The sequence below is a fragment of the Cyprinodon tularosa genome, unplaced genomic scaffold (assembly GCF_016077235.1).
Source record: "Cyprinodon tularosa strain WSP-4 unplaced genomic scaffold, ASM1607723v1 ctg177, whole genome shotgun sequence".
Classification (NCBI taxonomy): Eukaryota; Metazoa; Chordata; class Actinopteri; order Cyprinodontiformes; family Cyprinodontidae; genus Cyprinodon; species Cyprinodon tularosa.
In genome coordinates this window covers 6,983-23,672 of record NW_024038589.1, presented here as the reverse complement: position 1 = coordinate 23,672, position 16,690 = coordinate 6,983, and the positions used below count along the sequence as shown (strand labels likewise).

Sequence of the window (16,690 nt, the reverse complement as noted above, 5' to 3'; positions counted from 1 at the left end):
AATATTTAAGGCATGAAAGCTCAGTTTTAACTTGAATTGAGGACACTACACAACTTTTGTAGAGTTCACAAACTGCAAAGAGAGTAAATACAGAGCTTCCATCATGTGGAAGTGGAGGACTCATGCAGAAACTCACTGGTAGAAAGATTGCCATAAAAAAAAGTTATATAGGGGGAATCACAGATATTTTAAACAATGGATAGTCTCTCACAGTGGACATGCATCTATGACGACAATTCCAGACCCCTCCACAATATCCAAGTGGGAGAGCTTGCAAATACTTATTTTCCTCACTATAGATTGTATATTGGCCTAACTTGCCACAGTCTCATTCAAGTGCAATTGTGATCTCTACAGTGATTAGTTTGTCTGCTGAAGTGCAAAAGACATCTGCCTCCACAAATGCAAACCTACTCCTATGGAATCATAAATGGCAAGGCAAACATAAAAATTGAGACTCAGTTTATATTAGCATCAATATAGATTATATAATTTACATCAGTAAACTAATCACACACACTGTACCTTCAAGTATAAAAGTTAAAGTAATCAGTTTTTAAATGAATCACAAGTTTTGAAAGAATTTAATGATCAGTCTCCTGTCAAATTTTCCCTTTACATCTTTCACCTTGGTCTGATAGAACCACTTCACTCAGATAAGGAACATGCATGCTGTTGAAGAGTTTGTTTCCTTAATATTTAGATTTTTACATGTGAAAGTTTAAAGTGTGAACAAGTGCAATTTATCAATACAAGACCCAACTATCCAATGTAATTTGACAAATTCTAAAGATTTACTTTTATTCCTTGTTATGGAGTCATTTACAGCAGAATCATCAAGCATATGCCCCAAAAATAATGTGGGGGAAAAGAATTATGTCAAGTCTGGTTACTGAGTGCACTCTTGGATGGTTTCACACTCAGTCACAATCCACAGACGTCCCTCGTCATAGCTCATGCATTTGATGGGCTTCTTGAATTCAATGAGTTTCCAATATGCACCTCCTGGAGTATTGTCAGAGATACCAATTCTGTAGAGAGTAAGGTGATTATTTATAACAATGCATTGTCTCTGTGCTGCACATTTGCAACAGAAATCTGTCCAAACTTTACCTTTCAAAGAGGTTTCCGCCTTTATTTACAACAAAGACACGTCCATCAGTCCCAACTTCTGCCTTTACTGCTAATCCGTCTACTTTAGTCCATCCAGTTGTCCTACAGCTGTTGGGTGAAATTTTCTAAAAAAAAAAAAAAAAAAAAAAAAAAAAAAAAAAGAATGAATGAAAAGCTGATAGGTGAATATTATAACAAAATGGGAAATGGATATAAGAAAAACATAAAAACTGTTACTATGAAGAAGATATCTTGATTGGAGTTCACTCCCCAGCATGTATTGGGACCACAACTGAAATGCATCAGCAACCCAGGCACTGTAATCCAGTTTAAACTGCCCTGCTGCTGAGTGGGTGAGACATTAGTGGCATCCAGACAGTGGATGCTGTTGCTGTCGGTAACCCCAACTACATGCCCTTCTCCACCAGCATCCAACTGCTTCAACTTCTGACCTGAACACAAAGATTTGCATTATTAAACAACTGAAATTGAAACAGTTATAAACCTGGAAACTATTGTTCGGAAATAGACTCACCTGAAACAGGAAAGAAATCACCACCAGAAAATTTATAGACTTGGTCATCATTGCTGACTCCCCAGATTCCTGCAGGTCCCACTGAGACATGCTTGAGAGGAACAGAGCCCAGTTTGGTCCAACTTGATCCACTCAGGAAGAAGACATTGGAGGATGTGTCAGTCATAACAACCATCCCTTGGCTAGCATCAAGCTGGTTTGCAAATAATGGAATAGCAGCAGCTTTGCAGGTCAAACCTGTGGAAAAAGAACCCCAAAAATATTTAAACGATTAAACTTGGGGGGGAAGGAACTATTCATATAAAAATATACTAACCTTCACAGCTGGTAAAGTAATGAACCAAAACCAATAAGGTGGCAAAAACTTTCATGTTTCTGTATGTTGCTTTGTTGCTCCAGATCAAACTCTGCTTCTTCTTCATGGACGCCTGTGCTGATGGGTGTCAACAAGGGGATGAGGTTGCTTAAGGACCTAAAAGTTGAGATGAGTGAGGCAGAGGGGAGTTCTTGTGGATCTTATGAAGAAACTGCAGCAAACATACAAAACACAAAAATACTCAGAACCAAAAAAACAGCAAACATCAGGGGAAACTCACGTGAAGAGCCAGAGACAAGGAAGCAACCAACCATCGACAAGGAACTAGCAAACATTGACTGAACATGAGGTGTATAAATGGAGCCTGAACAAAGACCAGGCTAATCAGCAGATATGGAGCAGGTGTGGATGGAAGAGACCAGAAGGGGGCTAGGGGAAAGGAGACAGGCACAAGGGGGCGACAAAGAGCAGCCAAAGACTGCTTAAACATATATAAAATAGAAAATAAACCAAAGATCAACAAAATAGAATAACTGATAACTGAAAAGCAAAAACTCAAAGTCCCAAAAGGGGACTAATGTCTTCTGAAATGGTTTCCCCCCTCTAAGATTCTTATTCATTTTCATTAAAGTCTTTGTTAGATAAAATTTTAGATCTGCCAACAAGTTCTGTAAGTATTCAGATAAGCTGACCAGTTTTAATATCTTTATTTAGCTCAGCAGCATCATAATAGAAACTCAGACATCTGGCTATCTTGAGTTATTTTGTGTGTTAGTGCTTTGTCACATTATTGTTGTAAACAAAGAACACGCTTTGTAAACGGAAATTTTATCATAAAAAAAAAACGCAACGCAGAAATGAAACCTAGTATTCATCTCAAATTTTTATGAATTTTTAAATTTTATTTTTCTAATTTAATTTTTTATATTTCTTTGTTTTTATAGCTTTTATAGCTTTGTATTTTATTTTTTACATTTCAGTTTTTCAGATTGAGTTTCATGATTTCCATTCATTTCAAATTGCATTCTAAGGATCACATTCTCTTCACTTCTGAGGAGCAAAGACAATTGGACAATTTTCAAAATTTGGACAATCATCACCAATATCTAGTTTTTTGCTTATTTTATTTATTTATTTATTTTTTTTTACAACATCCAAAATATTTAAGGACATTAATCAGTGTATTTTCAAAAATATTTGTTTTAGAAAAGTAACTTAAAATTTACTTTGAGTAGTAACTCATTACTTTTTGGAGAGCAGGTAGTCAACTAATTAAAACTCACTTTTTGAATAAAGTATTTAGTAAATGTAGCTGTAAGTAGTTTCAACTTAACAGCACCGAGTTTAAATCCCTGTGCCTCATATTCTTCTCCTATGAATGTATGATATTTCAAAAACTGTGCTCATCATATCAGGGAGAACTGATTAGCAGGGCAAGTAATGTATTTTATGCTCTGACTTTGTTTTTCCCCTGGTAAAATTGAAAAAATATTCTTCAGTAAAAACAAAAATAGAGTGAGAGATAAATTGTAACATAAGCAATCTTTCTATCCCTGATGTTTTCAAATACAAGTCAGATGGACCAGAATATTCATACTGTATATACCATGTGTACCTATATACACTATATACACTCTCCATTAACCTGATCAGTCCAGTTGAGGGTGTCTGTGATTCCCCCCCCCTAGGAATTTGGTGCTGCCTTTACAGCTGAGCTGTTGATGTGCAGTGGAGCATGGTTAGGCCAGTTGTTTTTGAAGTTGACAATGATCTCCTGCGCCTTCTCCACGTTCAGAATCAAGCTGTTGTCTCTGCACCAGTCCACCAGCTGCTCCACCTCCTCTCTGTGGTACTGGTCGTTGTCTCTGATGAGGCCCACCGCCGTAATGTCGTCTGCAAACTTCACAATGCGACTGGAGGTGAACCTGGGGATGCATTCTTGTGTCAGAGTGAACAGAAGGGGGCTTCAATTAGCTACAGGTAAGGAGAACACACAGGGTTGATGTATAAAAGAGTTTATTGTTTCCTTAAAACAAGGTTTTGATATTTTGTATGTCAAAGTGTGAACCCAAGTGTAAAGAGTTATCAATCCCAAACCAATCTGTCTAATGTCATTTGACAAATTATTCTTCTAAAGGTTTAATTTTGTTCCTTGTCATGGAGTCATTTAAACAGAATAATCACAGTCATTTACATCCACATAGTTAAAAAGGGGAACCAGGCTTTAAAATGTCCTATTCATAAAGCACAAACAGCCATATCCCCCATAAATAATGAGGGAGAAAAGAATGAAGTGAAGTCTTCCAGCTGGTTACTGAGTGCACCGTAGGATAAGGTAACGCTCGGTCACAATCCACAGACGTCCCATGTCATAGCTCACACACAGTTCAGCATGCATCTGGATCCTAACTGAATTAATCAGCAACCCTGGCAGGGTTATCCAGTTCAAACTGGATTTTACTCTGCAGTTTTAAGTATTTGACCCTCCATTTGCACTGTTCCAACCCATTCAGGTTTGGTTCTGATGCAGTTTTTTTGTGCTGCCATTTCTTTAACAAATTTTTGCCCTCTAAGGCTAAAAGCAGTGGCAGCTGGTCAATAGAGGACACTAGAGCCCTGTCCCACCAGCCCAGTGACCTTGATTAAGACATAGAAAAAAACAAATAAAATAAATTAAACAAATAAATGTTTAATCTTTAATGACTTTTAAAGCGTCATTTCATTTTTCTTTGGATCGGTGACGTATTCCTGCCCTAGTGTGCAAATATGTTTGCCCACTGACTCCCGTTAAAAGTTGTACATGTGCAGTAGCTCCTCTGCAATACAGAAGTATAGGAGAGGCTATACCAAGGCTACACCCTGAGGTGACAGGAACTGTTGTCACATTTGTAGTGCGGGTGATTGACGGGCCAAGTCGTGGGAGGGAAGCAAACTTATCAAGAGAAGCTGGAGGTGAAATTCTTTGGACCTGATCAGCCAAAAATCTAAATTAATCAGCAGTCCAAAAGACAGATGAAGAAGGTACACACAGTTTTCCCAGGACCTGGTTGAGCTACAAGGCTTGGCTAACTGCATGCAGCAAGGCTAAAGCTTTATTCTGCAGCCTTGGCTGCCTGACTCCTTTTTCAAATGTCAGGATCTGACCCAGCATGGATAAAGGCAGGTAGAACTGATTTAAAGCACTTTTTAGAAAAGGCAAAGACAAATGAACAATCTGGGGTTCACATGGAAAATAATATAATATAGTTTACTTTTTATTGATATTTGTTAATTTGCATAGTTGCTCTTAAATAAACGCATTCTCAGAAAATAGTTTTTATATATTAAAACATTATAAATCTGAATAATAGCTTCTCCATTATTAAACTGGTGCATTATTCTTTTAGGTATGTGACACAATATTGGACCATGCAAAACACAGATTAGCCTTCACAAAGCCTCAGAAGGGTGAGATTTATGTGAAAAAAAAAATAAAGCTGTACATTAAATTATGTTTTGTTTTTTATTAAGTGTTTTTATAATGTTTTTTGCTATTGGCATTCATATAAATATACTGGTGTGGCAATGTAGTAGGGAGTGGTGGCCTAGTGGTTAGGGCATAGAGCTTGAAATCCTGGGGTTCTGAGAAGCTTCACCCCTGATTGCTCCTTGGGTGCCCAACGATGGCAGCCCACTGCTAGCCTTGTGAGACCATCCTGATCTCGCGACCTTTCAAGGTTTCACTCGCAGATCAGTCTGGCTACTTTCCGTTAAAGAAAATTTGGAGCAGTTCACCAAACGAACGTCCAATCACCGTTGGCTTTGAGGCGGGTTGAGGTGTGACGCAACGAGAGGCGCAACAGTTCAGTCTAAAGAACATGGCGGCTTCAGCCGATGAAACTAGCGTTAGCGTGGCTATCGAGCAAGTTTTACCAGAATTACAGAGTATTTCTTCACTGAAAGAAGAGCAAAACACTGCTCTGGAGGCTTTTCTCAAAGAAAAATATGTTTTTACTCTTCTCCTGACTGGTTTCGGCTTGTGGTTGTGTTTTCGTCGTCGCTCTGTTAGTACGTCATATGCTTCGTTGATCTGATTGGTTTATTTGGCCCGTCTATCACCAACATAGGCCAATCAGCTAACCAGTATTTTCGCCCCTTCCCAAAATTACTTCAACGGAAGGTTTCCAGATGGATATGCGGAGTCAGGTTAGCCCACTGCAGCAGTAAATTTCTCTAATGTGAGATCAATAAAACATTTTTTATGTATTATACATTTGATTGGTTTTTAGTATACATCTATTTTGAATTTATAGCCGCCCCTTGAGAAAACTCCACCAGTCGCCACTGGCTAAAGGAAGTATTCTGAAGAATTCCCTACCCAGTTTTAGCTGCATGTGCTTGAAATTATCTTGTTATCTACAAGGACAGAGCAGACTGTTCTTCAAAGGGAAGCTTAAGCCATTTAGAGTTTGCCGCAAGACTGCATGTCTTCTACAAGTTTGTTGTGATACTGATGTCATTTCAGTCATCTCCCATTGAAAAAATGTGCATAAAAAAAGTTCACATATCATCATTACCATTACCATTTAAGCTTAGGTAGCGTCCATCAATCAGGTAATGGAGAGGGTACATACTTACACATGGTATATATGAATATACTGGTTCATCTGACTTGTGTCTGAAAACATCAAGGCTAAATAGATTGCTTATGTTACAATTTTTCTCTCACCCAGTTTTTTTTTTTTTTACTGAAGAATATTTTTTTCAATTGTAGTACTGATTATTGTAATGTATCTTTTTGTCATCATGTACCTGGGAACTGTTTAAAAGATAGAAATAAAAAAGTGGAGAAAAACAAGTGCAGGGAAAACAAAGTCAGAGCATAAACCACGTTTCTTGCTCTGCTCATCAGTTTTCCCTAATATGAGCACTTTTCCTCTCTGTCCAAACATCAGGACCTTATTACAGATTGTACATTGCTCAGGAGATTAAATATAACAATTAGATGACTTGGAGGATACTGTGGGTTTAGTTTATTAGACATATACATATACACCAAAAACCCAGCTTCCAAGCTCTGTCTCTAGAAAGTGTGTTTCCACTCATAGGCTTTATTTTTCCCGTTAATACCAGGTGGGCTTGTCCAAGACCAAAATCCCTGGACCTTTTTTATATCATTCCTGCAACTGTACCAGATTTTTCCAGCCTAATTACAAGAACAAATAGGCCTCCTGACATATTAGTAGTTGCCAGTACAGAGTACCATTCCAAATTCTAAATCCAAACATAATCATACAGAGTTCTGATCTTATTCTTAGATTTGCTAAGATGAGAAAATACCTTAAATCTGGCAGAGATGGGATGGTTATTTTTCGTCTTTATTTTTTTTCCCATCTTGAAAAGTTTCCTTTATATATTTTGCAGATAATTACTTTTGACAGCCAGCCCTAGGGAGAGTCCCTGTGGTTCTAAACTTCTTCTATTTGTCATCAGTGCTCATCTGGACTTTCAAAGAAGTAACATTTGTTCTGTATGCTAGCCTGTTGCACCTCAAGACAATGGCCGTTTCTCAATAGGTGCACTTGTGCCTTCTCATGTGCTCGTGAAACGTCATCAGCCTCAGCCCTAGTATTGTTCCAATTCACAAGAACAGCAGACTGAGAAGGGATGTTGTTCTTGCCCCTCCCTCTTTACCGAGTATGCATTGTATGCTTCCGTCCTGGAAGCTCCATAGCATCAGCTCATTTGTGCTGCTACTAAAATTACTTATATCTATCCTTAACTCACTAAATAATGCTAATACACACCTTTAAAAAAAGATTTTTTCCTGAGAAAATGATGATGCTTTATACATTTTCTCTGTTAAACTGCTTGTGTGACATAATTGGACATACTCTAAGTAGTCTGGCAACATATGATTAAACCATGTTTATCTGCATTTTACTTTTTTTTCTTCTTTAGATTACCTACTATATATTATGCGGTTAACATGAAAGGGAAATATAAAGCCAAAAAAAGTTAGCTCCTGGAAATAGCATAGGATCCTATTTCCTGTACAGATCAGGCACAGATGAGTGATAAAACAGAATTTATTTTAAGGCATTTATTTTCTTAGGAAATTCATTATTAACCTTTAACACATTATAGTTTATTACTCTTATTATTTTCAGGGAGGGAAAAACATAATTTAGGTGTTTTTTTACTAAATAAAATCAAGAGCGATCCGGATGTATATTTGCAAATGAGCTGATGATACGGATCAGGCTCCCGGGACGGCTCTCCCAGCATGCACTGTGGCATCTGCAGCTTCCAGTGGAGTGCTCGCAGAACTCAGAGTCTTAAGTTCAAAGTTCTCTTTTCTGTTGACATTCTTCTATAAAAGTACGTTAATGGGTCACTATATGGCCCATTAACTGATTTAGTGCGTAATTTAAAAAAAATTTGGATGTTGAGGGGACCGTGGCAACCAGCAGAGCTATGAGGCTAAATGCAGCCAGAGCTCTCATTAGACCATCTGCAGCAGCGCTCTCTTGGCATAGCCCTGTGTGAAGTGGTCTGGGTCTGATGTCGATTTTTTTGTTTTATTTTGTGTTAATTATTATTCCCTCACCAAATGGAAAAAAGTAAAAATATATTATTATCTAGAGACTGTTAATAACAGAAGGAGAAATGCAGCTCCAGATGAGTCGAGCGTATGGTGACATCACAAGTATGCTTCTGTTCCAAATGACCCATATTTATGCTGCGTGCTCGTGCTTGGTGTTTGAGCTCTGCATTTTTTAACTGTGGCACTTTGTGAAGACCAGTGTCTGCTTTTCTTATTAGGTCTCATTAACTAAATCTACTACAGGTGGACCCCATTTATGAAACATCTCAAGCACAATAGTGGAAACAACAGTTTTGTAGATATTTTTTAGTGTAGAAGAATAGTGGAGCATGTTCCTTTTCCGGGTGGATTATCTAACTAAGTGTTCCTCCTAAGTGTCAATCATTATGGTGCTATGTTTACGTAAGGCCTTAGTATATTTAAAAATCTTCTTTTAGAAACTAAGCTTCTATAGGTGATGCAAACAGCAACTTTTAAACAGAGCATGCAGGAGGAGAAATGGGCTTGTGCATGTTCTTGCATGCATTTATCAGGTGTTCCTTCTCAGGAGGGGGTACAGGGTTGTGCATGTGCATATTTTTTCTTAAGCTGAGAGAGCGGTTATTTTCAAAGATTTGCGAAAATCCTCTACTGTACCTTTATGTTCAGGTGTTCAGCAATCTCAGCATTTTTATTTTTCACCATTGTAGGTGTCAAACATTCTAAATAGGCCGATCAATTTTATTTTACTCATTTATTTTTATTTATCTGAATAACTCATAGTTTTGTTGTTTTTTTTGCCACTGCAGTTCCCGTTTATCTTTTTTTATGAGCAGCACTTTGAATTACATTTTTATTTAAATGAGCCATACCAATAAACTTGCCTTGCCTTTAATGTTGTTTTTTTGTTTTGCTTCTGGGTTTCTAACAAATAAAGACCACTTTTTTGGCTATATCGCATATTGAATTGTTTCTCTTAGTATTGGAAGAATTAAAATAAATGTTGCTTCAGGAATAATAAGTCTCCCAGTTAGTTAAAGAGAATAATATATATTTTTCCTCCATTACATCATTCACCTTGGTCTGACAGAACGACTTCAACCTCAGATTAGAGGGTGCTACTGCTGCTGTTGGTGAGATGTACCATTTTTACTTCATGTTTTAACTGGTGAGCTGTGTTGTTGTACAGACTATCTCCGCCTGAATGTATTTCTTTTTTTGTGATATCTCTGTATATAAGTAACTCTAACTGTCCAGAAGCACTTTAAAACATAACGTCTTCTGCTGCCTTTTCTACTGCATGCTTAGTGTAAGGCATTGCCTTCAAGTCAATTCATTGATGCAATCAGCTGGTTTTCCTAAGATAGAAAACTTTGACTGTATAATCTGGTTGAATTGTCTCTGTAAAGTGCCTTGTAATGACATGTGTTGTGAACTGGTGCTATATAAATAAACTGAATTGAATTGAAATTAGAAGGAGAACTCACAGGGTTGATGAATGATTTATTGTTTACTTAAAACAAGGTTTTGATATTTTACATTTAAAGGCTTAAAGCGTAAACCCCAAGTGTAAAGAGTTATCAATCCCAATCCCATCTGCCTAAAGTCATCGGACAAATTATTCCTTCTAAAGGTTTCGTTTTGTTCCTTTTCATAGAGTCATTTAAGCAGAATCATTACAGTCATTTATATGCTCATAGTTAAATTGATGAACCAGCTTTTAAAATTCTCTTCTCATGAAGCACAAACAGGGATACCCCCTTCCAGCTTGTTACTCAGTGCATTCTAGGATGAGGTTGCACTCGGTCACAATCCACAGACGTCCCAGGTCATAGCTAACATACTTGATGGGCTTCTCAAATTCAATATGTTTCCAATTTGCGCCTCCTGGAGTTTTGTTAGAGATTCCAATTCTGTAAAGAGAAAAGTGATTGTTTATAACCATTGTATAATATCTGTGCAGATCTGCAGCAGGACTTGGTGAAAATCTTACCTCTCATAGAGGTTTCCACCTTTATTCACAACAAAGACCCGTCCATTACTCCCAACTTCTGCCTTTACTGCTTTTCCTTCTATGTGTGTCCATTCATTTCTAAAACAGCTGTTTGGTAAGATTTTCTAAAAAAAAAAAAAAAAAAAAAAAAACAGAGGATGAAAATATGATAGGATAAAATCATAGGATAAGAAAGAGCAAAAAATATCTTTATTACAATGAAGTAGATATCTTGATTGGAGTTCACTCCCCAGCATGTATTGGGACCACAGCTGAAATGCATCAGCGCTCCTGGCAGTGTAATCCAGTTCAAACTGCCCTCCTGCTCAGTGGGTGAGACATTACTGGCATTGACACAGTGGATGCTGTCGCTGTCGGTAACCCCAACTACATGCCCCTCTCCACCAGCATCCAGCTGGTTCAACTTCAGACCTTAAATCATAAATATGTGCATTATTAGACCACTAAAACCATTCTATACCTGGAATACATCGGTCTGAAAATAATACTTACCTGAAAGAGGAAAGAAATCACCACCAGAAAATTTATAGACTTGGTCATCATTGTTGACTCCCCAGATTCCTGCAGGTCCCACTGAGACATGCTTGAGGGGAACAGAGCCCAGTTTGGTCCAACTCGATCCACTCAGGAAGAAGACATTGGAGAATGTGTCAGTCATCACCACCATGCCTTGACCAGCATCAAGCTGGACTGCAGAAAAGTGCAGTGGAGAAACCTCACAGGTCAAACCTTTAGAGGAGAACCAAAAAAGTTGTAACAATTAAATAAACTAAAACAAAAACGAAGCTTTATTTGAAAATATAATGAACTGACCATGGCAGCCGGTGAAATTCACCAAAACCAAGAAGATTGCAACAGCTCTCATATTATCTTCTTGTTTGTAGATGTGCTGCCTCTTATGATACACTGCTTCCTTAGTGGGTGTTCTTAAAATAATACAAAAAGAGAAATAACATATTTAAGGATTAACAGTTTGTACCAATTAAGTATAAACATTTAAATAATCAAAATTCCTCTCAAAGGTGTTTTCACACCATTCATAAATCCACTCCATCATCCGTCTCAGGATCTACACATCTCCATTAAGGATAGATTTCCATCCGCATCAATTACGTCAGTCTGAGTCTTTGCATAGAGTCACCAGTCTGATCGTAACATTTTCACGGATCAGTCTAACAATACTTGCTGTTTAATCATTTCTGATATCTTAAATGACTCCTTTCACCCTGGAGGATGACAAATGCCTTACTTATTTTCTTATGTCATGAAATAAAATGCTGCTAGCTGTTCTCCGAAAGAGGAAGTGTTGCAGACAGAAAAACATCTGGTTTTATAGCAGTTATGTATTTATTGTATTACCCTAAGTAATGCCCTGTTTCCCCATGCTGGCGTTGTCTTTTACTCTGCAGTTTTAAGTATTTGACCCTCAATTTTAACTGTTTCAGCACATTCAGGTTTGGTTCTTATCATGTTTTTTTTTTTTGTGCTGCCATTTTAAGATTAAATTACACCTTCTGAGGCTTTAAGGAAATCTTCTGAAGAATTATGTTCACTACCTACTTTTTAGCAGCATGTGGCTGACAAAGCAGTTTAACTACTTCTATTATTGGTTAAATGGGTGCCCAAGTAGCTGTTTCCTCTTACGACGATGGAACATTGATTTCAATGAGTCAGCAAATTAATCCTTTAGTTTTTGTTCTTTCTTTGCATGAAACTGCTCATTTACCCCTTTGGCTATCATTAATCTCTGTTTGAATGTGTTTAGATAGATCCTTCTCTGACCCAGCCCAGCCCAGAACACTGAGGTCATGTCCTCTGTATTTTTCCGTTTTGTTTTTTTTTTGTTTTGTTTGTTTTTTATTCAGAGAAATGTGAAACTATATGATAAAAATTGTTCTGACTTTGATTTGTGTTAAGATCAGCATGCATTCTCATTTCTTTAAAAAAAAAAAGTCCACAATCACCTTATGAAATGACGTTATTTTAAAACTGAGTGGAAATTCCATCCGACATTGCATTCTATTACGCAGGTCCTTCACGAAAGTCAGCCGCCCACGCTCTGAACACCACAAGATAAAATAGGCTACTAGTTTTTAGAGGTGGAATCTGGAAATGGAGGCAAGATGAAGAAATCTACGCTGAAACAAACGAAACGCAGCTTTGAAAAGCCAACAGGTCAGGGGAAAATAAAGAGAGGGAGGTGAGTTCATTTCGCCAGTAATTATATCATTCAAAGCATGGCTAGGAATAGGATGCTCATCGCTCTAAGCAAGCATTTCAAGCAACTGTCACTAGGATTTCGCTTCACAGTTGGAGCTTACTTAAAACTATTGATCCACATGGGGCCAAAAAAATAGAATGAAATACTTCTACATTTTTCTTGAGGTAGAGTTGCTCATGTTGCATTGTGAAGAATACAGTGTTCTGCTTCAGCTATTTCAAAACTATTGATGCACACAGGGAATAATAATGTAGCCTAGGCCTCACATACATACTCACTCACTCACTCACTCACTCACTCACTCACTCACTCACTCACTCACTCACTCACTCACTCACTCACTCACTCACTCACTCACTCACTCACTCACTCACTCAAATACTCTAATTTTGTGAGTTTTGGAATTGTTATAATAAACATGTTCATATTCACCTCCTTGATGGGCTTTTTGATTTAACTCTCTTTTTTTACCATTTTAAAAATATATTTTAAAAAGTCACTTTGTTAGGATGTTTTTTTGTCAAGTAAGATTTATCTCAAAATTTGACCTCAGTATTTCAAATATCCTAGTTACGGCCCTGCTCTGACCCATTGTTGGAGGGAACCCCACCTTAAGCCTCTTATTTCTCTTCTAACCTGTTATTTATTTTTCCTTTATTCCTTAGAAAACTTTTTCTCTGTGTTCTCAGTTTTAAATAAATTGACAAATCACAGATCACACCATAAGAATCAGACTTTACAGAAATTGACATCTGAACTATTTTCAAATATCTGCACAAGTTTAAGGAAAAGATCTCTGCTTACCTTTCAGGAAGTGCAGTTATTTGAGAGGGAGTTTTCTCCAAATAATTTGAAAGTAGAAAAATCCTCTGTAAGTATCAACAGAATTTGTTCCAACTAAATGCAAGAAAATTACTTATGATGATCAACTTATTACACTGAATGAATTTACCTCCGGACTATTACAAGATCAAATGAAGAAGTAGTAGAGAATAAGGTCTGTCCTTCTCTAATTATACTTACCCTATCAGGCTGTTTGCTCTATTTATCAGCCTTATCTATGTGCAACAGAAAACTGAACCTCAGAATGTTGCTCCAACTGTTTTAATCGCAAAAGTGTAAAACTGCTGCTGTCAGCACACACCAAGCACAAAATTTCCAAATTAGGCAATAACAGCAGTTCAGCCTGTCATCATCATACAATCATGTGTTCCCACACTTACGGGTGGATATTGCAAATATTAATCTCTAACAGCTCTACTGGCTGTTTGATGATGTTGGCGGGATTCATTTTTCCTAATTTAGCGTGACGTTGTTGTTTTACTGATTGCTCTTAATCATACCTATACAATAAGGTAGTTTGACAACAAAAGAAAACCAAAAATCTAGGCTGATTGTTTCAATTGGCACAGTCTTACTGACCTTTCATGTGCTCTCTTATGAGGAGGATGAAAAACCTGCAAAGGTGAGGGGGGTATTATTTTGTTGACATTTAAGAAAGATGGCATTTAAAGTTAGAATATTACAACAGACTAATTATGATAAAATATGTTCCCACCTTTCCTCTAAAGGCATCTCAAAGCAAACCAATTTGGCTCTATAAAATCGATGGTATACTAATGGTGTACCTTTTCTAGGAATGATACCGTATCAAAATAGGCAGCCAACATTGATATACTATTACAGTTTTTTACAGCCGCTAGGACCCATTTTTCAATACTTAAGTCACTTTTTCAAAACTCTTCACACAGTTCTCCAAACCAACTTTCAGCTTGGCACAGCAGTTCATTTCACATTCAAAATGCACTAAAACTACCAAATCACTTCATACATATCTCAAATCAACACATTCTTCCATAACACTAGCAAAGGTTGACAGCCAACAAACACACTTTGTCACCCACAAAACAATGACCTAAAAAACACTAACAACATGTAGCATTATACAATCTCGGTTAATAATTCACTGCAATAGAGGTTACTGGAATGAATCAGACATGATGCAGAATGCTTCAATATATTTTATGTCTTTTATTTGTTTTTAGGAGTAATTCCAAAATACAAGAATTTGTATTCACATCATCCACTGATACAGATACAATAGTAATGCTAATCTACTCGGTCTTCTCCATTTGGCCACAGGTTCTCATCCACATCACATCTTATGTCATCTAGGGCAATACACCTAGGAAAGAATCTTCTGGCATGCCTGATCCATCCCTGACAATCTTCTGCTGATATGTCCAGGCATCCAGCATTCATTGCGTCCAGGAGGGACTTTTGCTTATGTGGATGGTGGTCATAAACCTTCCACCTCCATGAGGAAAAGAATTCCTCTATGGGGTTGAGGAATGGAGAGTAAGGTGGGAGGAAAAGTGACACCATTCTGGGATGGGCTGCAAACCACTCGGTGACTGCACGAGAGTGGTGAAATGCCACATTGTCCCATACAATTATAAATGTTGGTGGATTTCTTCTCTCTGCATCCCTTTCCTCACCTAGCACAACCCTTCCATAGAGATCATGCAGGAACGCAAGGAGACGTTCAGTGTTGTATGGCCCGATTAGTGGTTTGTGTAACAGCAGTCCATCAGTGGATATTGCTGCGCACATTGTGATGGCACCCCTCTGGCCCGGGACATCCACTGTTGCTCTCTTCCCAATCACATTCCTTCCTCGTCGCCGTGTTTTGGCCAGGTTGAAACCTGCCTCATCCACAAAGATGAAAATGTGGGGCGTTTGCCTGCCTTCAATCTCCATGACTCTCTATAATAAATCCACAAGGCAACATAAGCTGTTACAGTAGTAAACATTACCTAAAAAAAATTTCTTTGTGTGTGTTTTGTTCAAAAACAGTTCCGTATTTTATTGTGATCTTACCTGGACATATTGGTTCCTGAGTTGCTTGACATGTTCAGAGTTCCTCTCAAAAGGCACAGTGTACAACTGTTTCATCCTTACCTGATGTTTTTTCAGGACTCTAGAAATAGTTGTGATGCTTACACTGTGAATATTTGCAAAAGTAATGTTGTCTGCCAAAACTGTGTCTCGAATCTCAGTGAGTTTTATGCCATTGTTTCTGATGACCATATCAACAATGGCAGTTTCCTGCACATCAGTGAGCATCCTTCCTCTCCCACCTGTGTGAGGTAACCGTTGAGTCCTAAGCAGAAATGCTGAAGCAATTACACACAAGTCTATTTACTTCTGTAATGTGCAACTCACTCAAATGCCCTTGCAGAATACAAGTTACCTGTTGGTTTGCCGGAAAACTCTAACAATAGATGCCACTGTTGAGCGTTGCAGATTTGGCTGCACTCTCTGACCAGCCTCTCTCATTGAGAGACCATGATTTACTACATGATCAATTACAGTAGCTCTGATCTCATCTGAAACTACAGCTCTTGGTCTTCCTCTTATTCTTCTTCCACCACGCATACGTATTCCTCGCCCCCTCCCAGCGCCTCTTCTTCCTCTTTCAGCCACTTCTCTGTTTCTGGCTGGGTCCATGTTTACATCCCAATACAAAACTATTCAGCAGTTGTCTCCTTTTGTAATGAAATTGAAAGAGTAACACCTGTGTAGATGTTCATCTACAATGAGAATCAGCTGTGGTTGGTCCAATTGTCCACTTATTTTTATAGCATTTAATTTTAAGATGTAAAATATATTTCATTAAAATATTCCTGTAGAAATTTAGCAAATTGCTGTCTTATTCAGTTTTGTATTATGTTATTGTTTTGAACATAAGTTTAACAGTTTTGAAAACAGTATGTAAGCATGTGCAAATTGTCCTGTAGGTACACAGATTTTTGGCGGTTGTTGTGTCGAAGTGAGAAAAGAATTAATGTAATTTGAAAGATGTAGTCATTGAATGCATTTTGTACCAAAGCAATGATAAATGATCCACAGTTTAGCCCACATAT

The 16,690-nt window shown here is 37.7% G+C and overlaps 3 protein-coding genes across 5 annotated transcripts; all 3 read right to left on the bottom strand.

Moving 5' to 3' along the window:
• Positions 1-889: 889 nt before the first annotated feature.
• On the bottom strand, positions 890-2,278 carry LOC119781435 (fish-egg lectin-like). Its single transcript, XM_038281910.1, has 6 exons — positions 2,245-2,278; positions 1,965-2,081; positions 1,649-1,885; positions 1,351-1,565; positions 1,114-1,238; positions 890-1,031 (listed from the first exon to the last, which is right to left on the bottom strand). Exons 1-6 carry the CDS (start codon positions 2,276-2,278, stop codon positions 890-892), a joined length of 870 nt encoding a protein of 289 aa, XP_038137838.1.
• A 7,737-nt stretch (positions 2,279-10,015) lies between these two features.
• Positions 10,016-13,914, bottom strand: LOC119781453 (fish-egg lectin-like). Of its 3 annotated transcripts, none has more exons than XM_038281931.1 (7): positions 13,788-13,914; positions 13,569-13,633; positions 11,357-11,469; positions 11,036-11,272; positions 10,740-10,954; positions 10,523-10,647; positions 10,016-10,442 (listed from the first exon to the last, which is right to left on the bottom strand). In XM_038281931.1, exons 3-7 carry the CDS (start codon positions 11,406-11,408, stop codon positions 10,301-10,303), a joined length of 771 nt encoding a protein of 256 aa, XP_038137859.1. In that variant the 5' UTR covers positions 11,409-11,469; positions 13,569-13,633; positions 13,788-13,914; the 3' UTR covers positions 10,016-10,300. The 3 variants fall into 3 exon arrangements, with proteins under 3 accessions (XP_038137859.1, XP_038137860.1, XP_038137861.1); XM_038281932.1 differs by having other exon boundaries at positions 13,717-13,838; XM_038281933.1 differs by lacking the exons at positions 13,569-13,633; positions 13,788-13,914 and adding an exon at positions 11,903-12,031.
• Positions 13,915-15,063: 1,149 nt separating this feature from the next.
• LOC119781423 lies at positions 15,064-16,274 on the bottom strand. Its single transcript, XM_038281891.1, has 4 exons — positions 16,018-16,274; positions 15,645-15,927; positions 15,376-15,530; positions 15,064-15,100 (listed from the first exon to the last, which is right to left on the bottom strand). The coding sequence occupies exons 1-4, from the start codon at positions 16,272-16,274 to the stop codon at positions 15,064-15,066; spliced, it is 732 nt and encodes a 243-aa protein (XP_038137819.1).
• Positions 16,275-16,690: the final 416 nt, after the last annotated feature.